A 27,630-nucleotide genomic window follows, 5' to 3' on the forward strand; every position below is an offset into this window, starting at 1 on the left:
GGGCGGGGTTCTGGCGGGCGGCGCGGCGGCGGTGCCGGCCCCCGGCCCTGACTCCGGCGGCGGCGAACGGGAACGGGCTCCGCGCTGGCCGCGCCCTCTGCCCCGCTGCGGGGCAAGCCGGACGGGCCAGGGACAGAGAGGGAGCGGCGCACACCGAGTTCGGGAGGAAGCTGCGGGGACCGGAGCCTTGTCCCGGCCTCCGCGGGAGGCCAGAGGGAGGCGGGGGCCCAGCGAGGAAAGCGAGGTACGAACTTAACGGAGCGAGTAAGGAACTGCAGGGGAGCCTGAGGGGCGTCCTTCCGCACGTTCCGGTGCTTTGTCACGGACGGATCATTTCACTCGAGATACACGACCGAGAGCTGCCTCAGTCACTGAGAACGCTGAAGTAGGAGCTGCAGCTCGGCGTCAGCAGAACCCAGTAACGCGCCTTCCCGGTACCGGGGCTTCGGCTCCGGACCCTTCACACTCCCCTAGCTCACAGGCACAGATTTCTATGTTTTTTTCCTGCTCTGCACTGTTAGCTGGCTGAAGCTTTGGCCAAAGTGTGATGAATATATTGTTTAACCTGTACAACACTGTCACTATCTACAGTACAAAAAAAACCCCAAAAAACCTGCAGTACAGAAGGAAAAATGTGGGGACAGGGGAAGGTTTATATGGGGACATGATCCAAAGCCGTATGAAAAAATGGAAACAATGTCAAGCTACATAAGAAAAAAAATAAAAATATTAAAACTTTAGTGTTATTTGCATAAATGTGCATCACGGATGTTTCTGTTGGCTGGCTATACATCTTTGAACTAAGTCTATAATAATTTGACTTTGTATATCATAGCTATTAAGACTTTATTCTTCAGCTTAGCTTTTGTGGTCTCATACTGCAAGCAGCAGAATAAATTGTCTTGTGTAGCAGAATGAGGCATCTTCTTTCCAGGTAGGAGAAGGATGCTGTTGCCATTATAGTGCTGGGCAGTATCTTGAAGCACCTGCGTTTGTTTTGGGTTTTTTTCTACTCTGCTACAAACTTCCTCAGTGAAGTTATTCAAGTCAGGTGCTGATCCTCTGAAGGTGCCCAGTACCTGCTACGGGTTGACTTTTGTTTCCATCTGGTATCTCTAAAAAGGAATTACAGCAGATCTCCAAGCAGATCTTTAGGGTAAAAATGTAACTGGAATGGATTGGATATTTGTCAGTGAATGGAGTGGTGGGGGCTTGTTAGCTTTTCAAGAGTGTTCCCTTGATTAAGTAGCATACATAATTTAAATGCAGGATATACTTAAGCTTAGGTCCTTTATAAACAAAATCATCCGTTTCTGGTATAGTACTTCAGCTTTTATAAGTAAACTTTCATACAAAAAATGGCATAATAACATACTACCTGTAGCTGACTTTTTTATCAGCCACCAAGTAGCATTCCTCATGATGTGTGGAAAGCTGCCTGTCAGAAAAGGACCTGGTGTTGCTGTTTGACAATTGGCTGAACATGAGCCAGTGGTGTGCCCAGGTGGCCAAGGCCAGTGGCATCCTGGTTTGTATCAGCAATAGTGTGACCAGCAGGACCTGTCACCAGTCCCTCTGTACTCACTGGTGAGGCCAGTTCACATCTCAAGTACTGTGCTCAGTTTTGAGCCCTGCACAAGAAAGACATTGGGGCACTGGAGGGTGTTCAGAGAAGGGCAGCAGAGCTGGTGATGGGTCTGGAGCACAGGTATTACAAGGAGTGGCTGAAGGAGTTTAGCCTGGAGGAGACTCAGGGGGACCTTCTACTCTACAATTACCTGAAAGGAGGTTATAGTGAAGTGGCAGTTGGCCTTTTCTCCCACATAACAAGAGATAGGATGACAGTAACTGGCCTCAAGTTGCACCAAGGGAGGTTTAGATTGGATGTTAGGGAAATTTTCTTCACTGGAAAGGTTGTCAAAGCTTCCCAGAGAAGTGGTGGAGTCACCATCCCTGGTAGTGTTCAAAAAACACGTAGATGTAATTCTTAGGGATGGTTTAATGGTGGGCCTAGAAGTGTTAACTTAATGCTTGGACTCTGATCTTTGTGGTCTTTTCCAACCTTAATGATTCTACTGCTGAAGACTTGTTTATAGCTAAGGTAAAATAGTTCCATTCTTTACTTACAGAAGCTTTGATACGCTTACTAGACATCTCTCTCACTGCCTAAGCTTTCAAAGCATCAGACACAAAGTCTGCTAGAGGACTTTGAGAGAGTCTACTCTGATCTGTGAGGGAGTTGCTTATTTTTTTATTTTTTAACTCAAATCCCTTAAAATAGTATTTTCTCCCTCACTTCTGAAATGTGAAGTGCAATTGCTTCTGCCTTGCTTTTTTTTTGTGAGCTAGTTCAGCTGCACACATCCAAGCCAAGATCTGCCTAGCACAGCTGTGCTTCTTTATAACAACAGACAATGATTTCTTTTCCTACAAACTGCCAAGGATTCATGAATCTGTTTTTTTTTTTCACTTTTTGCACTTGTGCAGTTAACTTGCAATTAAATTGTTTATTCATAAGTGGCAATAAAATTTCTAAACCCATAAATTAAAAAGGAACACTTGAGTTAATGTGTAGTCCTCAGTGTGGAGTTTCAAATTGATTTTCTACTTAAATAGAAGCAGACTTTCCCTGAGCTGGAGCTCTGGGTGTTTGTGTGTGATAGCTGACAGGAATGCCTCACAGTTCTAATTAAGGAGGTTTAAGTTTATGACAGGTTTATGTATCATCTTACTTTGCTACTTTATTTTTTTTCCTAGGATAAATGGGTGTGTATGACTTTTCCCCTGACCTAAGGCGGTTCCATGTCTTGTTTGGTAAGTTTGACTTTAAAAACTTTGGCCTTGTTGTACCTTGTTACCCAGCTATACCTTAATATGAAAAGCCCTGGTGAAATGTTTTGCTTGAGGGAATTTCCACAGTGCTGTGATGTTTGAACTCCACTGTGTCAGCTTTTGGTGAAGGAGACTGGTGTGTCTCCTCTCTAGGTCTGCCATGTAAGTGCTTTATGCTGTTTCTTAACCCCTTGATTGATTGACTTGTAGCAGAAGACTTTCTGAACTGCTCCTGCTTTTTTACATTTTTGCACTGCAATATTTAATAAATTGCATCAACTCCACCAACATTCACTTGTTTCTGTTCTCAAGGACTGCTCCTGTATTCTGCGTACACCAGTTGAATCAATCAGACCAGAAGAGCTATCTCAGAGCAGCATCCATGAATGCCTGGTAAGAATAGAAACTTTAGCTCTCAAGGTTAAGTATGAAGCTGGTGGATATTAAAAATAGCCTAATTAGGGAGTGCTTATTGAAATGCTGACAACAAAAATAAACAAGAGTACTTTGGGGCTTCCACTTTGGTAGAAGACTATAGGTATCTAAGTGTTAATCTTGTGCCAGTGTGAAAACAAACACACACACATAAAACTTGTAGCTCATGAAATTAAGTCTTAGTAATGGTAAAAGTACCAGCTTGAATGCTCTTATTTAAGTACTGGACTTTAGGATTAATAACATGTTTGCATTAATTTTAAAAATATATATTACTATGTAATTAAAAATTACATAGTAATTTTGAGAACTGTTTTTTTCTCTGTTAGGCTGATTCTGATCTAGCCTGGGTTCCCCCATCTACAGGAAAAAATGAAATGGTATTTTGCTCTTCTAATGTCTCTCACTATGAACTCCAGCTGAAAATAGGTAACATGAATGTACCTTAAAGTATTTCTTCTTCCTGCTATCAATAATTTATTGTTAATTGCAGAAAACAGTAAGTTTGGAACATAAAGGACTATTCTTCTGTCTCAGTTGAGAAAAGTGCAGAGCATTGCTCATAGTTTAGTAATCTCTTATTTTAAGACAAATCAACTACTACCTGAAATTGTCTCTTGATGTTTGTGCATGTACATGTCAGTTTTCAGAATCAGTGGTATGTGACAATAAATGCAGCCTTAAGTAACATCATGTCTTGTAACTTGGCTACCCAAGCTGATTGTTCTAAGGATGGCTGCCTTAGATCCTACTATGCATGCATATGTTTATGTGAATATGCATACTAAGTGTTGTTCATTTAGATGTATAATTGATGCTAACACATGTTTAAACACTTTTGGTTGTTCTCAAAATAGTACAGCCATGCTTCAACTAATTTGCTGCATATATTTTACTGCAATTACTTAAGGTCTTGGCATTCTCAAAGAAAAGGACACGCTTCTATCAATTGCAATTTTAAAACTGGAAAATGATCTCTAAATATGAAGGAAACCATGTGATGGATTATTATGTTTTCCAATGTTAAGGTAGCCATTTCTGGTTTCAGGAAGAAGGTTCAACAATTTAACTTCAGTCTACCTTGCACGGCATACACCTACAGACAGGCAAGTTGCTGTAAGGATCACAGATCTTGAAAATTGCTCTGAAGAGCACTTGAAAGCCTTACAGGTAAAGGAACAACATTTCTTTACAAAGCCTGATGAAGATAGAGAGGAATACATATGAGATTACTGAACAAAGGTAGCTTGCACTGGGTCATTTCATTCAAGTTTCTCCCTCCAAAGGAGTAGAACATAATAAACACAATGCATGTGTAAATTTGAGAGTTGCTTTCTGAAGACAGCAGCTGACAATTGCTTTAGAAATACTTCTGTAATTTTGCAGCTTATTTGAAATATGTTCTGTACTCTTATTTAACACCAAAAGTTTGGACTATGAACAAACTAGATTTACTTCAGACAAATGCAATTATAGGCAAGCTATTTACATTTGTGTTGCAGGCTATTCACATCACCTGCATCTTGTATAATTGCAAAGAAACAGTTCTCTATACTGATAACTGATGTAGTTAGTGCTCTTAGTAGGACCGCTGTTCTGTGGTTAACACATCCATTTTCATTTAATTCCATAGAATGAGGTGGTTTTATCACACTTTTTCCAGCATCCCAACATAATGACATTTTGGACAGTGTTTACAGCTGGAAGCTGGCTTTGGGTCATCTCCCCATTCATGGCCTATGGTAAGAACTGTTAACTGTAATTTTGGAATAGGAAAAAGGGCTGATACAGGTTAGACTATATGGTTCATGAGAGGTTTCTCTTTGATCTATCTCCTGTCTTGTAGAGAAACCAGACTCTCCCAAACCATTTGTTTAGAGAAGATTTCCTCCCCAGTGAAAACTGGTATTTGAACTGCATTAAATTCCACTTAGTCCTAGCACTCACCATGTGAGGAATGGTAACTGGGAGATGTATCTGGCTTTATTCTGCTAATAGAAGACCTATTTACATTGAATACAGGTTGGGCACAGACTTCCAGTTAACAGAAGCATGACAATGGGGCATCAGTTACATCCAAGTAATAATGCACCGAAGTCAGTATAAAGATGAGAATGCTGCTCTAGATGAGTGTATACAGTGAGGGAAGCATAGACAAGTAATTTAACAAGACTTGTTAGGCCTAGCTAGGTTTTTTTACTTCCAGGTTCAGCTAGACACCTGCTGAAGACTTACTTTCCTGAAGGAATGAGCGAAGCTTTGATAGGGAACATTCTGTTTGGTGCAATCAGAGGATTAAATTACATGCACCAGAATGGATATATTCACAGGTAGGAGAATGTCAATAGGTAAGAACCAGAACCAGCGTCTTACCTTAAGTATTGTTTCCTTCCTTTTCCTGTATACCTTCTTATATCAGACAGTGTACAAGTAACATTTTTTTTCAATAGAAGGTCTTCAGCAGAACCAAGTTTGTAAAATTTTAAGAGGAAATGTATTTCTACTTTTCTTCAAGCCAGTTTTTACAGGGATTATACTTCTGCCTGGTTTTGTTTCTTTGAAGCAGAAGAAAACCAGAGTTATAGAAAGGGCTTCCTTAGTTTACACCCCTTGCAGGGAAGAAGGGCTCTTCTCCAATTTCTGTCACTTTTTTCCTGATCATCTCTCTTAACTGAGAGATTAACTCCATGCTAGCATCTCACTGTAAGTCAATGAAATATGAAAGCCTTTCTGTTCTAGTCGTGCTTTTGAGTAATTCTTAAAACTAAAATTTACCACTTTATGTTACAGGAATATTAAAGCTAGCCACATTCTGATTTCAGAGGATGGGCTGGTTTCTCTCTCTGGCCTAAACAACCTCTACAGTTTAGTTAGCAATGGACAGAAGTCAAAGGTGGTGTATGATTTCCCCCAGTTTAGTACATCTGTGCTTCCTTGGCTAAGTCCTGAACTACTGAGACAGGTTAGTATAAATTACACATAATTTTTCCTATTCAAAATTAGTAGCAGTACTCAATTTCCAACTTAAGTCTGCTTGTAGAATTGCAATGGAAGATGTTGAATTGCAACTTCTAAAAATACATGTGCGTACTGAATTTTTAATTCTTTTAGAGAAACCATTTCTAAAGCTGTTGATAAGGTGATGCTGTACTAAAACTCTTTACCCAAACATCCTGGAAACTACTGCAAATCCTGAAACTTGTGTTCAGTACATCTATCAGATTTCTCAAAAAGTCTGAGGTTTCACAATTTAATTGGTTCAATACTGTGTAGGTTATGGGGTATTAGAATCTTGTTTTGAAGCAGGTACTTGTATTCTTGTTGGCACTGCTCAGTGGTCTCAGTGACCAATAGTGTCTTCCTTCTCTAACAGGATTTGTCTGGCTATAACATGAAGTCTGATATTTACAGTGTGGGAATTACAGCATGTGAATTAGCCAACGGACACGTTCCGTTTCAAGATATGCCTCGCACTCAGGTATAATGCTCAACTTTATCTCTAGTTAAAAACGGGCTGAGCTTGTTCTTGTTTTTGTTTTACTCACAGAAACCAGTGCTATTACTGCTGAAATAGTGGCTGCTTTTTGTTACCTCAAATATGCATTTCTCTTTCTAGAATAAATAATCTTTCCATCCCTTCAGTTTCATAGCTTACCTTGAATAGGTCTGGATAGCTGCTGAACTCTCATACTGCTATTCCTTCCTGCTAGATGCTGCTGCAAAAGCTGAAAGGTCCCACCTACTGTCCTTGGGATATAAATACCTTTCCCCGGGGGGAATCCAGGATGAAAAATTCTCGATCAGGTGTTGATTCTGGAATTGGTGAGAGTATGACACGCACAATGACCAGTGAAAGACTTCAAATGCCCTTTTCCAAAACATTTTCACCTGCATTCCACAACTTGGTGGAACTTTGCTTGCAACAGGACCCTGAGAAAAGGTAATGTTCTGGTGAACACTAATTTTTTTGTCACTTCAATCCAAGATCAAGTGTAGCTCACGGTTTAGGATACAGTAATCAGCTGAATGCTGTTAGAGTAGAATTTCAGAGCAGATGTACTATGTAAAACAATACACTTCCATTTTTATTTTAAGAATTATCTTGTCTGATAAAGGAATCAAACTTTTAAAGTCATGTGACCCCTGAATTTCTTGTAATATTACTATGCTTTGTAACAAGTAAAATTAACTTTCAAACATGTAAAGGAAAAAAACCCCAGAAATCTGAAATATATGTTTTCAGTTCTATGTCTCTTTTGAATGAGGCATTGAATTTCTTGTTAAACAGAAACATGAAAAGGCCTTAAAAAATAAATTTCTTCAGTAGTGCTGTAATTACAAATTGAGGCATAGAATGTAGAAATTGTGTGCTGCTTTTCTCATTCTTCACATTTGTCCTGTGGAGGAAAAACCACAGGCGTTAAATTTATTTGTCAATCTGGCCCATTATCCAAATGCAGTATTTTAATTTCCAGAACGTAATTATATTGTTCATTTTATGATTCAGGCCATCAGCAAGCAGTTTGCTTTCGCATACGTTCTTCAAACAGGTGAGTTTCATATATTTCATTAAATGACACAGCTATAACCTAAATAAGCCACAAAAAGAGCTAGATTACAAAATAATGAAGTTATCTGGAGCCAAAAAGCATCCTGTAAGAGCATACCTGCTTCAGAATTTTTTTAACAAAATGGTATATATGGAGTATAGAAAGCATAAGATTAATCAATTTCCTTATTGATGAAGTTGATTTAACTTAACGGTAGCCTAACTAATTTTAAAATGGTTAATATTCTTAATTTAAAGCAGAACTGCACAGCTGATTTCATTACTTCTTGAAGGACTAATAGACCAGTGAAAACAAAACCTCTCATCCTTTTACTTTCAGTATTGTAACATGCAAGAACATGGCTCTGATTTCCCATGCTTTTAATGAAGTCAGTTGAAAAGTTATGGAGGCTTTTATGCGCAGCTTTGTTTTAACTTTTTTTTCTTTCTAGATAAAGGAACAAACAGAGAATTCACTACTGTCCCTATTACCACCTCCTATTCAAAATAACAGGTCAGAGTTCTTGGCACTGCCCTCAACAGCAGTTGGGGCTGAACTTGGACATATTGCCACAAATCAAGATGATACAGACTGGGAATTCTAAATAAATACCAATGATACCTCTCCAGTGTTTCAGAGAAGGAAAATGTGATTTGTATTTGCTGCTTTTGTATGGTTAAAATACAGTTAGACCAAGTATACTTGAAATGCCATGAAGTGGCTATAATTCATTAACTTCCTCTTGGCATCACAAAATGCAGTGTGCCTCACTCTGACTGTAAGGAAAATTGTGTGTAAAGAATGGCTGAGTGCTCACCTCTCTCTTTCAAAGCCTTTCTTAACAAGAGAACCTCTGCTGTAATCTTACTCTGTACTGTATTATCAGCTCATAGTGCTGCAGGCCACATGCCTTTCTGATTCAGGCCAGGGGTTTGTCTGTGATCTTACCTAAACATCTATTTGTCTTTTCATTATGACCCAAATCATTTTAGTAAGGAGAAATCTTCCACCTCCAAGTTGAAATGTGAAGCTGCACAAATTTGTTGCTTATGTAAATAAATGTTTCTCTCTCAAAAGACATTTTTCTCACTTGATACACTGTCATATTTGCCAAAGGTTAGCTATGCACCATTTTTCATGTAGTTTTAATACTGTGTGTTGCCCAAAGAAGTTAAGCTGCTTGGAAGTGGGACTCCTGCTCTTGCATCTGTTCACATTCTTAGTACAAATCTGGGGTTTTGCTCCTCTATTTATTGTTGTGTCATTTTAGCAGTTAATCTGAGGATGTCTCACTATGCAAAGTAAGTCTTGAGTTCTAGCAGGTATGGGTTAATTTTGAAGAGTCAAATAATCTAAAGTTATTGTACATATTTTTATTTATACTGTATTCCTGTTCACCACCAGAATTTACCAGAACCTAATACTGTTTCTCAGAAGAAAAGGCAACATGCATTAAGCTTCACTGGCATTGCTGCTGGCAAACAAGCCTCTTCTGCAAGGCACAGTTAAATTCCCCTGGATCAATTCAGCCGTACTAAGAAACTAATAGATCCTAGTGAATTTGCCTGTTCTAAGTCAGATGAAAAGCTGTCTTCTCCCTACAATTCAGTAAATTCTCATCTCTCATACTGTACCAGGCAACTCAAACTGAATAAAAGCAGCTTTTTTTAAAAAAAAAAATGGATATTCTCATCATGTTGTAGCAAAAGTTGTGTCCCAAAGCCACTAGTACTTTCCTGATGGAAGCATGATGATAGTAAAAAAGTATAAATAGATATTGGATGGATATATTTTAAGTTTTCAACATAAACAACATTCCACATAAGTCTTCAAGTCTTCCATAGCTGAGCAGACCGGTAGGTGACTTTGAGAATACTGCCAGTATTGCCAGCAGCTTTGCTACAAGGTCTTGAAGACCAAATGACTGAAATACAAGCCTGAGAGACACATGAAATTCTAAATGACTACATAAAACTATCAAAAAAAAAGGTTGATTCTACGCATTATGCTGTGAAGAGAGCTCTATATTTCTAAACTTAACATGTTTAACTTGAGATTAAAGACTTGTCAATAAACTTATAAACAAATAACTTCCATTTATATCTATAATACTTGGACTTCTGTTTTCACCATAGTCCAGCCATACTTGTTATTACAAGCTACTTGTTATTACAGGAAAATTACATACTTGTTATAACAGCTACTTGTTATTACAGGGAAAAAAAACCCCATATTTATGTCAATCATTAGGTAAGGAAATAGTTGTGAAAACTAGAAAATTATTCTGATTAAAAAATATTAATAACATAATTATGTACTCTTGGAGAAGACACTATTTTCATGTGAAGCCCACGTTCTTAATTCTTAACCATTACAGATTTGGATTTTTGCAAGTCAATTACATTAGATAATATCTACAAGTAACTTTTGATTAACAGTACATGTAGAAACCAAGTCAAGTAAGTGAGAACACACATGAAGTTCTACATATTTTAATTGCAGATCTCTGAATAAACATTAATACTGTTAAAACCAGTAGAAAATTCCAGACAGCTTGACTGCTAGTATTTGCAAGCTTCTCTTGCAACAAATGTCGTGGACTCTATAAAATTGAACTTGCATACTAATAACAATGTCAATATAAAGTTATTCAAACCACTTCGTGTTCCAGTGGAGTTACTTTGCTGCCCTCTATGTGAAAAAAATCAAAAAACATTTCTCAATACTGTTCCAATTTCTGTACTAACATTAAGGAGAAAATCAAATAGAATTTTTTTTAAGTTTTAAGTTAAAAGCTTACAAGTCTTTACTCTTAGAGCTTCTCAACAACTGTGTCTCTTCAAACAAAAGAAATTAAGAGGCACTGTGATTTCTTAAAATAACCAGAAATACTTGAAAATACTTGAGATAGGATGAAGGAAAGAATATTAAGTTTAAACAGGTGCCTGTGGAAACCTCCATAATGCCCAGATGAAAACAACTACTTCTACTCTATAAATTAGTTCTATATATGTTTATTTCTTATCTGAAAGTCACAGAAACTTCTGGAAAAATGCCCCAAAAGCCCATGTGATGTTAGCTGCAATTGAGTGGTGGTTTTATTTTTAGATATAATTATAGAATAGACCATTACTACTGGATTTACCTACATAGCCATACTGTTTCAGACTTTGTTCTTACTCTTTTACTGTGGGACTTTTAAACAATTTAAAATTTGCAGGGTTTTTTGTTTGTTTGTTTTTATTTTCTTTTTTCAAAAGTGGTTGTTGGTTGGTTTGTTTTGGGATATTTGGGGGGTTGTCTTGCATTTTGATTTGAGTTTGTTTGTTGCAGTGGGGAGTGGAGAGGGTCCACCCCCACCTCCAAAGTACATTAATCTGTTTATTTTCACTATGGGGATTAACTATTACATCTGGCATGTTTATCCACGAAAGGATCTTGCTTTTTGTCTCTGTATCACTGTTTGAGGCCTGCCTGTGTCCATCTGAATCGCCGTGCTCTCGTGGCTGTTTTACTGAATACCGTACGGTGAAACTGTACAGGGAATTCTCAGCTAGAGAGGCCTCTACAACTTCTACAGGTCGAAGGATAGGTTACATCAATTTCAAATACAATATTATTAAAGCGAACAGCTCGGTTCGTGTGTAGGAGCACGTGAGAAATTTTTCCATTTTGACTGGTTTCTCGTTTAGATCGCATTGCCCCAAACCACCGACCGACGGTAGCCCTCCCCTCATGCCGAGTCCGGCATAGCGGCTCCGCCACCGCCCCCTGGCGGCCGTTACCGCTGCCCGAAAACGGCTGACGGAGAGCGCGGGGAGAGGGGCTGAGGGGGAGAAGGGCGGGAATGGCTGAGGGGAGGAAGGGCTGAGGGGGAGAGGGGTCACCGGGGCGGGGGCCGGTGCGGGCAGGGCTGAGGGGCAGCGGAGTCACCGGGGCGAGCATGGCCGAGGGGGAGAGGGGTCACCGGGGCCGCCGTGGCTGAGGGGGAGAGGGGTCCCCGGGGCGCCGTGGCTGAGGGGGAGAGGGGTCCCCGGGGCGCCATGGCTGAGGGGGAGATGGGTCCCCGGGGCCGGCGTGGCTGAGGGGCAGCGAGGGGTCCCCGCGGCGGACAAGCTGCTCGGCAAACAAACGCACCGGGGACTGGATGGCGACACGCGGCAGGAAAAAACATGCCCTAAAGCACCTGTCCCCAGAAGCGGCAACAAGCGGCGGGTTTCAGGCGAGAGGCCGGGAGCCCTTCCTGCCCTTCGTGAAGGGAGCGAGCAGCCCCGGGGGCACAGTAGAAAAATAACAGCCAGGGAAAACAGTCTTTCTGCAAGTGTCTGTGGACTTACACAGAAGTTTCAAGTGCAGCCGCCCTGAGGAAAGCAGTATCTTTCACGAAAAAGGAAGAGACAGGTAAGGCTTAGGCTTAGCTGTAGGTATTTACCTGATGGTTTTCTCTGATGCCCCAAAGTCTTCAGTCCTTTAAATTAATTCTGCTGGAAATATGCAAGCAAGCAATTCTCACCTAATCATAACCCTCTTAAAGTTTACCTCAGCAATACCAAAACTACTTTAAGAAGACACTGCAAATTAATGCCGCCTGGCTTCATGTTGAGAAAACTGCCTTGAGTGAGTAACATTTAAACCAAGTCGAAATTAACCAAATATTAAATTACTAGAACAATTTAAGTAATTAAAACAGTTTAACTTTGGAGTCCAGCCTGTGCTCAAGCTGCATGGGGCTTTGTCCATCCAAGTCTGGATCAGCCCTAGCCAGCCCCTCAGCCTCCCATCGCAAATCCACAGACAGGCTGATTTATTTTAAACAGACTAAACACCTGGAAACAAGACAAAGTAGTACCATCATTTCTAACTAGTTTACAGCAATTTTTTAATTGTTTCATATATGTGAAAACAAGAACTTGGCACCAACATATTTGAAAACATTTTTCATTAACACAAATGCATTAAAAACAATATCATGGAAATGCACAAAGGCATTTCAGTTAAGGCTTCTACAAATATTGCATGTTCTAGAATTCAACATCTTTTTTGTAAACTCATTCTAAGACTTTCCAAGAAACTAAAAAAAAGCTCACTTAAATTCATATTCCACTGTGAGGCTTAATGGAATGAAAAGTATTTTGTAAAATAGATAATTAGCCATCAAACTGTTTATTGTGCTTTTTATATGGCAACCTCCAAACTCATTAATTTAAATATGGATATACTCTGATCCTCCTAAAAATACACACTGGAAAGGCAAGCCTGGCTTGAAATACTGATGACATTAAGTTGATTAATTCAATCCCTGCTCAACCATATCAAAACTACTATATTTCACACTAAGAATGAATCTGGCTCTTGGTGGCATCACTTTGTCTAAGGGATAGTTGGAAGGCCAATTCCTAGTGTTAATGTCAGAAATCAAGCAATGATGTTATCCAAGTTTTTCCTGCACTGATGTGATGCCTTAGCACACCTCTGCTGAGCTCCATATTTTATGGCCGAAATTATACTTCTGACCATAGAAAGATGAAAGAAAAGTCACACAGTCATGCCATTAGTAACCTCATCTTCAGGAGGGTCATTGACTCTGCAAGCAAACACATAACATGAGGAGAAAGTGTGGTGGCAAACTACATGGGAACACTTCTTGTCTCATCCCTCATCTCCTACAGCCAAATCATGGCAAGAACATCAGAGCACAACTGGGGGAGACCAGCACCCTTTATCACCCTCCATGTTAATGTACAATGCAGTGCCAGCCATAATTTAGCTCTAGTTTTACAAAAATACAGACACAAGAGCCACAACCATTTACAAAAGAGGCTAAGGGCTCCTTCCCAGAGCAAACTGAATGCCTCAGAATGCAGCCAACAGCTATGGAATATCTTTTCATTCCTCTAGATGTCTTTTTCTTCCCCGCCAAGATTACCACAGCATTTAAACGATGTCATGAACACAGAATTTTTGAATAACTTAAATTTGCTAAATGGACACAAGAGAACATAAGTCCTCAAAAGGGCAGCAACAGCCCTAGTTATTCACTGTGTTTTGAAGCAACCCAGGTAACAGCACAAAGTTAGCACAAAAACCATTGAAAGCTCTTTGACATTTCCTTCCAAGTCTTATCTGGTTACTCTTAAATTCACTACTAAAGAAGTTCAGTAATTCTTCAGTGAACTTTGACAAGTGCACCCCTTTTACAACCATCCCTAGATACACATATTAAATCAAGCAAGGCAATGTCAATTTATCTTAAGTAACACATAGAAACAAATTTTGGGCTTTAGGTGATATTTTCTTGATAAATGGTTTCAAACTAGAAACTAGTAGACCTTGTCTGTATCTACTAAGGAGATTGTTTTGTCCTGCAATGTATCTGTATTTATTCACATCTGCAATGCTTCCATTTTGCCACTTTAATATAAAGGAAGAGGAATGTTGCTTCTCGTCAGCAAAACCCACCACCTGCCCCAATTACTGCTTTGTCACTGCATAGGAGGTGGGTAGCTGCAGACTTTTTTGGGTAGATTTAATAAGCATTTTCTGGTAACTTTAGGAAGACATTTCCCAATCTATCCTAACACAAAACAATATGGCAGAAAACCATCTCCACCAAAACAGGTAGGAGTAAGGACATTTTTACTGTCTGAAATCCAAGTCTGTTCAGAAAGAGCAGTGAACAAAATGATTGCACTTGCCACACCAGATAAGGAGAAATCAGAACACTTTTGAGTGGCTTTGGAATAGTTACACTTCCTGACAGTTGAGAAATTACAAAACATGGATACATCCTGTTTAGTGAGAAGTATTTAACTGACCAAACTGTTGCAACATTAAAACTTTGTCTTATATCTACATCAGCCTGTAAGAACTTGTTATCAAGATTTTTTCCAAGAGAACTAAATGAAGGTTAAGAAACTGACCTCTTTAATGGATTATTAAACAAAATCCCTGACAATTTAATCCTTTATTCTAGAAAAATATTTTATGACAAATAAATGCAGATTATTTTAAGATTACTAACTTGGTGGGGTTTATGCTTCCTAGCTTTGTTTTGTTATACATTTTCTGTAGACTAATTTTGTTGTAAGATTTTTTTTTTTTAATCTCTAGAAAATGTTTAACCAAATCAGATAAGCTAACTGCTGTTTGCATTAATAATAAAAGTAGGTTGTTGAAGACTGTACAGCAGTCAAAAAAGCACTGAACACCTGATCTTCTGCATCCCTCTAGTGTCTTTGGCTATGTAGGTAGCAGTATTTACAAAATTACCTTGACTTTATGCACTAGGGATAATCTGCTTTGTAAAATAAAAAGCAAAAGTATAAAAGTTTTCAATCACATTTGGAAACTGTAACATACATAAAAAGATCAACATTAAATATATACAATATAAAAATACATTTCTTTCTTTATGAAAATTATAATACACAGCTATAATACACAATATGTTGAGCCAGGAGTCACAGCAACAATATCTGCAAATTCTTGTTCCACCCTCATGGCTGAACTCTGGGTATGACATCTCCGTGAGGAAATTCCACGATTTCAGAATGAAACATCAATTCTAAAAGAGAAAGGAAAGAATTATGTTTTCTTTGAAAACTTTCACCTGGATACAATTCCATTATTCCTGAAAAGTACCATGGCATTCCCCCAAGCCTCCAGCTTTTCATCCCAATCATATCGTCAACAACTCAGTGATGGCAAGGGCCACCAATGTTTTTAGAAAACTATTGCTGCTCCCCAAAATTGACAGAATTGTCAATGTTAGCAGTAGGTGACAATGTTAGCAGTTGATCATGTGCAGTACCATTGTGCATTCAACATGGACACTGAAACACAACTCTGAATTAGACTGAGGGATTGCTAAAGTTTTGAGAGTGTCAGACTCAGGAAGGAAGATGTCTGTTTAGAAACTTGTTCATTTTTAGAAGTCTTTGCTCTGTGCCTCACAGTGTTAAGTTAGTGTACCCCATCCTTAGCAGACTAAACTTTCTTTCTATTTGGAAAAAGTACTAATGAATTTCTCTCTAGAAATTTCCAAAGTGGTTTTCCAATCTTAGTAGGCACATGCAAGTATCAAAAATTTAATCAAAACCTGAGTAAAATTCTGCCACCAGATTAACTGACTAAGTCTTTATTATTTATGGATTTTAAATATTATTTAAGCATCTATTATAAATTTTACCACTGAGGACTGTAAAGGCTACCACTTAGCTGTTTGGAGTTTTTTCACTCATTAAATGATTTATTAGAAACAAACATAGTAACTGGAGCCAGCTGAAATATGGACACCTGTACATAAAAATTCAAAATTAATTTGAAGAGGCATGTTGAATCCTCAGCCTCCCAAACACAAATCTGTGCTTCAATTCATGGTGTTCTTAGGATACGTTTTGACTTTTAAGTGGAAACTTGGGATTTTTATGTGCAGCATACCTTCAAGTGACAGGCTGCATGCATTTGACAGGAATGCTGAGTTGGGCACACCTTTTGGATCCCAGGTGGAACACAAAAGGAGGGGATGGCCCAGTTTCTAGCCAAGTTTCTTCTATGAGAAGAACTTGCTTCCCCCTCTTCCAGCCTGGACCAGCACAAGCAGTCCTCATTTGAAGTCCTGCTCTGCAAGCAGAAATCTGACTTTTCAAAGCTAGGGAGTTCCCAAAACTACTGCCATGTCCTGTTGAAAATAATGCTGAACTTGTAACCCATTTAACACTTGCAGAAGGAACATTAATAACATTACAGAATTTTCTATGACACAGTTAGAATTTCAAATATTTTAAATACTGTTAAAGTATTTAAAATTATTTTTCTCTTTATTGAAAAGAGACGTTCTGTAATGTTTCAAAATTCACATTGCTTCAGACAGGACAAGTAAAGCTCTTCTTTTTAAATTAATGTTTATAATACCAAGCACAGACACCAGCATCCTAAGAAGCATTTCCTATGCAAGGTTGCTAGGAGATACTTGTTTTTCCTCAGTCACAAAATTTCTCAGGACTAGTCTTGAACACCAAATGCAGAGCACAGCAGATGAAAAATCCCAACAACTTGAATAAACAACATTCTGCCTGTCAGTGTTTCCTACCTTCACTGTGGTCTAGCTCTGGCCGGGAACTTAAAAAGATCCAACTTGTCCCAACTAGAACAGACACTACGAGATTCACCACAACCCACGAATGAACAATTTCTGTCTCTGTACCTGCGGTCCTGGGAAAGACACATCAAACCATCAGTCACCACTGGTGCACAGAAGTTACAATAATAATTTCAACAGAGTAACATCAAAACAAATTTTCTAAGCCAGATGTGAAAAGAGAGTTACTTGTACCATGTACAAGACCATGACAGTCTTGTATTGCAAAGGCCTGGTAAAGAGAACAATTACCGAAGACCACAGAAACCCTAAACATCCACCCCCTGCAAAAACTGCCCAAACCAGAAAATTTTCACATGAATGCTTTTGTTCTACTTCTCCTGGTTTACTTTAAAAGTTTGTGCTACCAGAATTTGAGTCCATTAATAGGTACTTCAGAAGGTAACAGTTTTGGATGGGATCACTTAACATGAAACCATAGTTTATATTTAAATGCCAGCTCTGCCTGCTAAGCCCATGCATCCTGTGGCAGACTCCTGCAAAAACAGTGTTGACTGTCTACAGAATGTCCTGCCCTTGAACCTAAAATCTCAGTACGGTCTCACTCTCAAGCAAAGGAGATTCTTAAGGTTCTTAAGGTTCCTGCCAAATGACATTTCTAGCATCATTCCAATTCTTGTTTGAGGTAAAATGGATTTGCAAACAACATGATCAAACTCATCCCTGAGTTTTTTATTTTTCAGTGAAAATATCAAATATTCTGGACAAGTTCAAAGGCAAATTCAAAAATAAAATCCTTCATCAGTGCTTTTTTACATATCTTGTACAACCTTTTCAATCTGCTGGTTTGACAAGTGTCCCTAAATGAGCTATGTTAACATTTACAGAAGTGGTTCTTTGTTTCCTACCAGATACTGCCATTTTCTGAAGGTGGTGTGTAGAGATTGATTCTGTCACATGTCATCTGCTGGCTTAAGGATAAGATAAGAGCAGCAAAGTACACTGGAAGAAATGGAATTAGTAGTGTCAGATACAAACTCCCAAAATGCTGTCTCATCATGACATGGTACTAATCACTACATTTTCTTTCCTTTCACTCCATTGCCTCCAATCATAGCCTACTTTAATTCATTCTTTTTTCTTTAACATTCCCCATATCTATCAAATTCTGGTTTCTGCACTTTTGCAATCCATGAGCTACATCAAAGCTTGCACCTTGTGATTCTAGATTTATTTTTTTTTTAGGTTTGTGTTCTATACTACGAAATGGAAAAGATCTCACTAATTAGCCTCACTAATGCTACTACTGCAAATGCTTTAAAAAAACATGGAACAAAGTGTTTATGGCCTTTCCTATTATCAACTACTGAGCAAGTAATTTATTCTAAAGCAGAAAATAACCTGAGAGAAAGATTTCAGTAAAAAGACTATGGAGTTTTCCATTTACCATATTTTCTGGACAGCCTCCTATCCATTTCAAAGTACTTACAGAAAGAAGCTAGTGCTGCTGGGTCTAGGGTAAGAAAGCCCCTCAGTGCAACTGCTGCTTTTGCCAGGTCAATCCTGATAATAAAATCAAGAGTCATTAACACAGCCCAGTAAAATAATGATATTGTTCCTCTAAGAGTATTCTATTGTTATTTTTTCTGCCTCTGTAACAGTGCCTTAATATACAACCCACACACATGGCAACGATCCCCATTATGCCAATTTCAAAATGAAGGAGGATGTTCCATGAGGTTTCACACTGCAGACCTTTCTGAAACAGGGGGAACCTGGGGACATCTGTCCCCTCTAATCTTTGCCATTCAGTTCAGTGTCCATGCTAATGGAACTGCTTACACTGCTTACAGGAGCAAATGTGAGTAACTTGGGACTCCTCCCTGATATCCTTGGAGGGAAAAAAAGTCACAATTTTTTTCCTGTCACCAACTCCTCCCCTGCCTTATCTTTCTTGTAACATCCATGAATCTAGTCTACTTAATGATCTTTTTTTGAGCTTCTTTCTTTTCATTCCCACTCTTAATCTATAATGCAGAAACCCCAGCTAAACCAGGAAAACTGTTCACTCAACTATGTTTCAAACCTGACTAGACAATGGATTCATATGAAAAGAACCTGATAGAAACATTTGTTGTTCTCCACCCCTCTTCCCAGTCCTAAAAACAACAGGTCAGCTCTTACATTTGTTTCACCTCCCGATGCCATAAACAGCAGCGGTACATTGAAGCAGGGTGCAAACGCCAGACAGAAACTGAAGGTCTGGATGCACAAGTACATCCCTTCTGTATTTGACAGCCATATGACAAATCATTCTTTGCGTGTATCAGTTAAATCATCAACAGCAAATCAAAATGTGCCACAGAAAGGAGAAAGGAACACCATATACACAAATTAAAAATACACAGCTTTCAAATACAAATATGTTTTACCTGTCAAAGGCTGAGACTGTACTGATAGACAGCAAAAAATAGAACAAACTTTGAGCTGGGTATGCTATTGTCTTATACTGCTCAAGCAGGTTAGAAACCATGGAAAGTTCATTTCCTGCCAAAATGTAGATAACCACGATGTTCCATACAGCATAACCAGCAAGGAAGCCATGGGCAAAGAGTCCCAACACCCTGAATGGAGGAAAGAACATTAGACCAGTTTTAACATCTTGAATTACATATAGATAAAAAAGGCCCATGAATCCATCTGTTCAACCCTGCTTTTCAAGGCCTTTCAGAGATTGTTTCTGAGTGCTTTTTCTGATCTAGTTTTAAAAATTCAAGTAAGAGTTCTGTTACCTCCCATCACACCAGACTGCACCAGGCATAGGCATCAAATAGTTTTTACTTGTAGCTGCCTATAGCTTCCCAAGACCACTGCCCCTTACACAACATTCTAACTTGTCCCCAAGACAATCTTTTCAACATCTTCATCAAGCTAAGCAAAAGCTGGAGCAGAAAGCCCAGGCTTCCAGGTAAGATACACCACAGAAGAAAATGTCTGTTATCTTCCCATTCTCCATCACAAAACAACTGCATAGTAAAAAAATAATGGTTCTGCTATTATGCACAAGCTTATTCCTCCAGTGCAATTTCACTCCTCTCTCTTCCCACCAAGCAGGATTTTTCTTTGAGGACTGTCTGAATTTAGGTATTTTTATTCTGGTGATACACATGATGGGTCAGTCTTATTTTCTAACATATTTCTGTAGGTGACTAATGCTTTGATTATCAGCTCGATCACTTGCTATTGAGATTTTGTCTGAATCTTTGCAATATGGCTTTCTTAGTTATTATTTTTCTGAGCTGTATTTCAACTGTGATGTCTAAAGTAGAAATACATAATCTTGACAACAAATACCAAAAGCTAGAGGACAGATAAACTTTATACCTGTTCAACCCCAAACTACCATTTATTAGGAATATCCAAAAGAAATAAAAATACCCTACAACTATAGAGGAAAGACACTAATTTTCAGGGAGGAAAAAAAAAAAAACAAAACCAAACCAAACCCCTGATTTATGTTTATTTACATCAGAACACTTATCTTTCACCTGAAACTTCGGTGCACTGAGAGGGCAACATCTCTAGTAGTCCACGAAGCCTTCACATCCAGAAGTACATTGATATTTTCAGTGGTTTTAATCAATTCTGCACGGTCAGCTGCCTGAAAACGCCCTGAAAGGATAAGGGAATCAGTTTTAGAGAGCTCTGTTTGCTTTCACATTTCTACATGAATGCTTATTAGTGTTAAAAAGCTGTAAGCATCAGAATTTCCATTAGAAAATTTCTTCTCCCCACTTCCTGCCCATTGTCAGCTTACACTGATATAGGATGCCTCTGGTGAGAGTGATGCATCCTGGTGGGTCAAGCTATGGAGTTAACAATGTGCAAAGCACTTTGGGAAATTACTCAGTGTTCCCTGGGACAAAACAAACCCAAAACAATACAAGAAAAACCACAAACGTCCTGCAAAAAACTTCCACTTGAAAGACGTTTTGCAAGTAACAGTTTTGACAATATTAAGTCAAAAAAGCTCAGCTGGGTACTTTGAAACCTTTTTCACCCCCACCATGGAATTAAAAAATTGAACCAAATATACCAGCACAGCAACACCAGCATTCACTGTTGAAAAATTACCATGTGTATTTATTTCCAAATAATTTTTGTTTTGGAAAACTTTAAAAAATTCTTCCCAATACTACAATATTTATATTTTAGATACAATAATGCTTCTTCTAATTGCAAGAATGTTCTTAAATTACTTAAATCACAATATGAACTCACGATTTTTTTCAACAAACACTTTGCTAACAGGCTGACTAATTCCAGTGGGAGCAGCAAACACAGGTTGTTGATCTGGGCTCTTTCTCTGCTCATCTTCAATGATGTCTTCCTCCTCCACTTCCAGCTCATTGGAGCTGACTTCGGCTGGCCGAGGTTTCCTGTTGGCACAGAACACACAGTGGGACAGAAAGAATAGGAGGTAATGTGTAAAATCCAAAGGTTCCTACGAACATTTAACATGTTTGATAAGAACCCATCAGACTATGACCTGTTTAATATTACCCTGTTTATAATTTTAAGGACTAAAGTTCCCATGGAGTTGGTTGACTAAAACCGTAAGACCAATTCCATATCAAGAGATTAACAATTAGAACATATTCAAACAATTGGGAAAAAAAATGCTAACTTTCATAAAATTAAGATAGTAAAAATGATAGAAAGCAGTTCCAAATTCTAATTTTTTCATGTCTGTGACTGAACTATTAGGCTCATGAAAATATATTTAGAGCTGTGATGCATCCAGGTATACACAGAACAAAGAAGTGAATAAAGTTAGATCTTAACCCTGGAAAGAACTGTACACAGGCTGAATGGTATTGTGAGCTTCAAGATTTTACGTTTTTGTCAAATGACAATGTAAAATACTCCTCAGCCACATTCACTGTCAGAGTTATTCCAGACATTATTATGTCCAGATATTCCAGTTATTTCAGGGCTATACTAGTTATATCTCACTTTGTTCTTTTTCTCTGTTTGCGGATCACTGTTCCTTCAGCTTCAGGGACATCCATGCCGTTTCCATTCTGAAATAGGGATGCCACATTTTGCTGGGTGAAAGAGGTCTCAGAATCTGAAGATTAAAAAAAAACAACCCAACATGAAAGTTTCAGAGCTTTCACAAAAATGGAAATACATTCACCTAAATACATAAATAGTTATTATATAAAAAGAGTGGCGAAAAAAAGCCACAATCTGAGCTTTGAATGATCTAAAGTATTCTATAATTTCCAAAATTATATATCCATTATTTTCGTGGAGGTTTGTACCCTATGAAATCTGAAACCAGAAAGTGAAACTCTGAGATACCATTCACAGAGAGATTACAGGTAAAGAAGAACATGAAATGTTTTAAACCTAAATACACTTTTTCCAACAATATTGCTGTGTTCCCAAGATTTACTTACTGCTCTTTCCCATCTACAACAATCTCACATACCAGTAGGTGCTTTCTTCTTCTTGCGTTTCCTCTGAGGAGGGGCATCAGGCGGTTCAGGGGTCAGGGGCTCGCTGCTTTCAGACTGCCGACGAACCGCTGCTTGCACAATGCCATCTAAAAACCACAGGAAAAGACCCAGCAGCCTGAATTCAGAGCCACCGAGAAACAGGCAAGAGAAAGCTGCCATTTACTACATTGCTGCCCAGCTGAGCAACAAATGAAAATGCATTGGCTATAGGAAATATAAGAGTTGGGAATCAATGATGAGAAGTAGAAATATACAAAGGTATTTCACTGTAACAGTTTCATGGTCAGGAGGGAATTGTAAGTATCCAAGAAGTAACACAATTCCCATTTGGGCATATAGCAGAGAACTGTCTGAAAAGAATCCATCACCAGAAAGAACTACACCTCTATATATCTCTTTTCTATGTGCAAAGATTATAATGCAAGAGCCAAGAAAAAATTAATAGTTTATTACAAGGTGATCCACACAGATATGTGCTAAGGCAAAATGGCATCACATCAAAGAAAAAATTAAATGCTAAACATACAGCACAAGAATAAGGAAGGAGCAGAAAAAATCCATTGAAGAATATTTACTCCAGTCTGAGAGATTAATTATTTCACTTTAGAGGAATTGTATTTCCATGAGAGGTTAACATGAATTCGTATTATAGTGCAGCAGCATCAACTTGCATGATCAGATGTAGAAAAGACAAAATTACTTCTCCATTTTACATCACACCTGTTTTTTAATAGTGTCTTCAAGGACTAAAATTTTTATAGTAACAACTGAATATTTGTTTTCACTTCAAGCTAAAATTTATGCACCTGTTACAAACTTTTACTGTGCAAAAATGCAAAATTAACTAGCAACATAATGGCAAAATGTGTACTTTGCATCATCTTTCAGCTGACTGGAAACAACAGTAAACAAAACCTAATCCTTAGGATATCCTGCTAGTGACAGCTATATCTGTTGCATTTAAAGGTCTGTCAATGAGGCCTCACTTTTAAGCAAATAAAGGAGGTTTACTCACCAAACTTTTATATGGATCCAAGTCAACTGGTTATAGAAATACACTAGATTCTATTAACATGTTCTGCTTTATCAAAATAGATGAAACTTACAATCTTGCTTAAAACAGTATGTTCTGCAGGTCTGCTTCTTGTAAAAACACAAAGCTCTGATACTAATAATCTTTTAGAGTCAACTCTTCTGTGATTAAGGAGTGATTAACTTGTGACTTTATTTGGCCGAGGACTGAAATTGAACCAGACTGCTAACTGAGTTTTATCTTAGTTCATTCAAAAATTCAAGTGCTTAACATATTCAACATAAGCAGCTTATAGGTGGAAATGTCTATTTAATGAATTATGCAAAGACATTAGAAAGATAAAAATGGCAGGAATAAAAGAACAGTTTTCAGTCTTGGCAGGACCTTACCTAATGGAGTCTTTCCTTTGGATTTCCTTTTTTTGGGACGACTGAGTGGAATTTCATCTGCATAACATAAAACAGAAGTATGTGTGCACAGCAAGGAGAAACATCCATTTCCTTTTTTTAACAGCCGTGCTAAATTTAGGTTAAGAAATAGATTATTTTTTACAAATTATGGCATTCTTTGTTTTTACAGGTAAGATGACAATTCACCAGTTCACACAAGGAGGTGGAGTACAGAAGATGTTAGGAAAATAGGGTAAGAAATCAGGGTAAGAAGTCTCATGTCCAGCAAAGGCTCAATACACACATGCACGTGTATTAAGTGATAAACTGAAATACTCTGAATAATGCTCTGAAAAATAAACTTACTGTTTAAAGCACAGTGGCAGAATTTCAGTTACTTTGATGGAAATAGCAAACAGTAAAGAGAGTGAAGAAAAACAACAGTTCTAACAATGCACAGGTATCCAGTTTAAATAACCAGCCTGCATTTAGGAAAAGAGAATGAATACCACCAAAAGGTACTACCAATGTTTGTAGTTCTCTTTAGTGACTCACCTTGGCTTCCACTTCATATTGAAGAAGAAAAGTTATTGATGAGCAGTGTAAAAAGATGAAAAGAAAGTTAATTTTGATTCAATTACAATTCACAACAGTGAAATTCACACTGCTGCTTTTATGGTTAATTTCCTTATCCCCACTCCTCTTTATGAGCAGTTGTGTATAACAGGGTACGAAGCACTTTGTTGGTGACTATGCACAATTTCTTGATTGGCTAACTGTGGATCAGATTAAAAGCTTTAATCACCTGGCTAATTAAAACTTATCTTACTGCCTGGTATATAACAAACCAAGAAAAGTTATGAAACACTTGAGCCCATACATCACTAAAAAGACACAATCTGTCAACAATCATAAAAATCACATGTACTTCCAGGTACTTTGAAGGAATTCCAAAGTACCATATCACAAAAACTATATAATTGTTTTTCCTTTCACAGTGAAAAATAGCCCATTTTTTCCCTATACTACATCAAACTAATATATACCTAAATCTCGATTATAGAATATCTAGCCTAATTCCAGAAATTCCTTTTTTAAAGGATTTGTGATTCAAATAAACTAAAGAACACAAAATAAAAAAAAGAGAGGAAAAAGAAATTAAAACAGACAAAAATTAAACTATATTAGATGTGGACACAGACTATGTTAAAACTAAAATATTTGTCTGAAAAGGGTTTTAGGGTTTATCTCTCATGAGTATTAAAACTGGGGTAATATGGTAAAATTTCCTGGCTTCTATAAAACTTTAAAATGCTTTGCATTCCTTGTAAAGCATTTTGGGACAATAAATTAGCAAGAAAAGCAATTTTGCTACTCAGATGTTAATCAGACTTGTTTCTCTTAATGTTATTACTTTCAAAATCTGCAGTACAGCATCATGATCAGTTCCACAGAATGCAATGATTTTACCTTGGCACTGGAGGAAGGGCACGAGGTGGGCACTGAAAGACAAGAGAGAAACAAAAGTCAACTTCTGCCAGTATGAAACCACCTCTCAGAAAACAGCTTCAGATCAGAATGTCCAAGGTATGTTTTACTCTGTACGCCTCCTAAATAGCCAGATGTTCCTAACGGAGATGTTATATAAAAGCAAGATGTAAAAGATGCTGGAATAATATGTCTTTACCAGAGTTCTGATGGGCACTGCAACAGGAACACACAGCTAACTTCTGTGTGTGCAGCACAGATTGCATTTCAGCTTCAACAATTTTCACATTTCATTTCATTTGCATTAGAAAGCTTATTAGTCATTCTATTTAAGTAAATATAAAATATTGCAATAATTTATGCATTCAGTATAACTGTGCAGTATACATGAGCAGAGTATTTTCTATTAATGAAGATGTAAATTCAGAACAATAATAAAATCAATAAAAGCAAATAAGCTCACTTATGAAAATACTTTTAAATATTGTAAAATATTATTTTTCCATATATTTTTGAACATATTTACCAGCAGGTCAAACACCTATAATCTAAAAGTATCTCCTGATAAAAATCTGAAACTGAGCTCCTACCATTCTCTCATCTAGAAAAAGTAGTTAACTTTCAGATTTTGTACAACACAATTATGTTGAAAGAATAGATGCACAGAGAAATATTGCCGATGCTCAGAAAATTCAGATACCAGAAATAAAAAGGGGTGTAAAACTGGTAAGACTCAAGGATCCTCAAACTCACCACTTGTTTCTTTCCCATATCATTTGAAGTAGTTCCCTGAAAGAGGCACTGTGAACTGGTCTATGCTCCCTCACGCTGCTCACATTGAACCTCAGCTAATTCTGAACTAAAAATAAACTTCAGGCAGCCAGGATTAGCTGGACGTGAACCCTCCTGCCCCTGGGTCAGGACCCAGAACCACTCCCATTTGAAGCAAGGGCAGGTTGTTCAACAGCAGCTAATGTTACTTGCACTAAAAAACACTTAAGTTTGCATGCTGGTACAAATTCCTATAACCAAATCTTATATTGGTTTGTTTATCTAAAGCAAATGAGATGCCTCATGCAAGGAAGGGTTTGTGGGATTAGACTTCAAATCTCTCACTTGGATTTTGGCCATGCTGAAGACTGACAGCAAGTACCATTTACACAGGTAGGGAACTGCACACCCTAAGTGGCACCCAACAAGCAGGTGGGGACTGGTCACACTATATTGGTAAAGGTTATAAAGATCTCATTACTTCTATTGTTACCAACATTCTTGTGGCAGTAAATATTAAATGCTTAAGATACTTGGTATTTAAAAAAAATAAAAGCTAAAAACCCCATAAAAACAAACAAAAGCCACAATCTTTTTACACAGCATTCACTGCCTACGCAGTAGTAATTCTATACTCTGTAGTACCTCTCTATTTTGTTACCTTCTACAAAACAGCTGGCAAGTGCATTGATTTCTCTATCATTTATCCTTTGCAACACTGGAAAACACATGCAAGTAGCCAACCATTAATACTCATCTGTCCATCTATCTGTATTACAGTCCCCAGCTCTGCCATAGAGGTATCAACTTTGGTCTATTTGCAGTTTCACAGAGTCTGAGTAAGTCACTCCAAACTTCATAGAAAGGGTGACTCTGGGGACAGGTTCCCATGGACATTTTGTTACGGACAGAAGAGCCGCTGAGTGCTCCAACGTGTCCCCGAAAGCAAGAGATTCCCGCAAAACCGGGCAGCTGCTGCCTCGGTCAAACCCTGTATTTGCACACCTGAGCCAGGCCACTAGACAGTGGGACCCACCTGGAAACTCAGGGGGAAAAACGAACTACCCAACTCCCCATGTGTCCATTCCAGGACGCTGAGAAGGAAAGGTTTAAATGTTCAGAATGTTTAAAAACACTGAAGCAGCCTTTACAGATTTGTTAAAGCCTTGCGGATTTTCTTTTGAGAGATTCATATGAAAAAATACAACGAGGAAATGCTTGCTTGCTTCCGCAGCAAAGATGGGCAGAAACGTGCTACCCTGCGGCCGGTTACATTCCCCCTCCGGCGGGATGCAGCAGGAGCAGAGGATGTAGGAGCCGCGCTCCCGAGGCGCTCTGCTACCAGGGTGCTCCGCTCCCGCGTCGCGCTTCAGCTCCGCCTCCCCGGAGCGGCTGCTGCCGGGGAGCGCCCCGCCACATCCCTTCAGCAACAGCGCTCAGACAGGCCAAGCTCCCTTCGCCCTCCAAGCCCGCAGCCCGGCCCCCCGCGCCGCAGCCCCACAGAGCC

General features: G+C 38.5%; 2 protein-coding genes across 3 annotated transcripts; one reads left to right on the forward strand and one right to left on the reverse strand.

Annotated features, from left to right (window-relative positions):
• The first annotated feature begins 10 nt into the window (after positions 1–10).
• Positions 11–11,467, forward strand: STRADB (STE20 related adaptor beta). 2 transcript variants are annotated; one of them, XM_015635477.3, is made up of 12 exons: positions 11–244; positions 2,758–2,814; positions 3,145–3,225; positions 3,597–3,696; positions 4,316–4,437; positions 4,901–5,009; positions 5,474–5,597; positions 6,058–6,229; positions 6,641–6,745; positions 6,978–7,207; positions 7,775–7,817; positions 8,269–11,467. In XM_015635477.3, exons 2-12 carry the CDS (start codon positions 2,803–2,805, stop codon positions 8,419–8,421), a joined length of 1,251 nt encoding a protein of 416 aa, XP_015490963.1. In that variant the 5' UTR covers positions 11–244; positions 2,758–2,802; the 3' UTR covers positions 8,422–11,467. The 2 variants fall into 2 exon arrangements, with proteins under 2 accessions (XP_015490963.1, XP_015490964.1); XM_015635478.3 differs by having other exon boundaries at positions 4,931–5,009.
• A 1,208-nt stretch (positions 11,468–12,675) lies between these two features.
• Positions 12,676–27,240, reverse strand: TMEM237 (transmembrane protein 237; the record flags this gene model as incomplete). The annotated part of the gene is made up of 13 exons (XM_033516130.1): positions 12,676–15,381; positions 16,909–17,030; positions 17,826–17,919; positions 18,407–18,480; positions 19,350–19,541; positions 20,466–20,589; positions 21,199–21,356; positions 21,934–22,048; positions 22,415–22,528; positions 23,865–23,921; positions 24,420–24,430; positions 25,335–25,366; positions 27,160–27,240. Coding segments are annotated over 13 exons (1,242 nt in total), but the record flags the coding sequence as incomplete, so codon positions are not given.
• Between the last annotated feature and the right edge of the window lie 390 nt (positions 27,241–27,630).

The sequence above is a fragment of the Parus major genome, chromosome 7, assembly GCF_001522545.3.
Source record: "Parus major isolate Abel chromosome 7, Parus_major1.1, whole genome shotgun sequence".
Lineage (NCBI taxonomy): Eukaryota > Metazoa > Chordata > Aves > Passeriformes > Paridae > Parus > Parus major.

What these genes read in the sequence shown, in the direction of transcription:
- STRADB (XM_015635477.3), top strand. An exon ending in CTCCCCATTCATGGCCTATG is followed by an intron (nt 5,010 to 5,473) that starts GTAAGAACTGTT and finishes TTTTACTTCCAG; the next exon opens with GTTCAGCTAGACACCTGCTG. An exon ending in GTCCTGAACTACTGAGACAG is followed by an intron (nt 6,230 to 6,640) that starts GTTAGTATAAAT and finishes CTTCTCTAACAG; the next exon opens with GATTTGTCTGGCTATAACAT.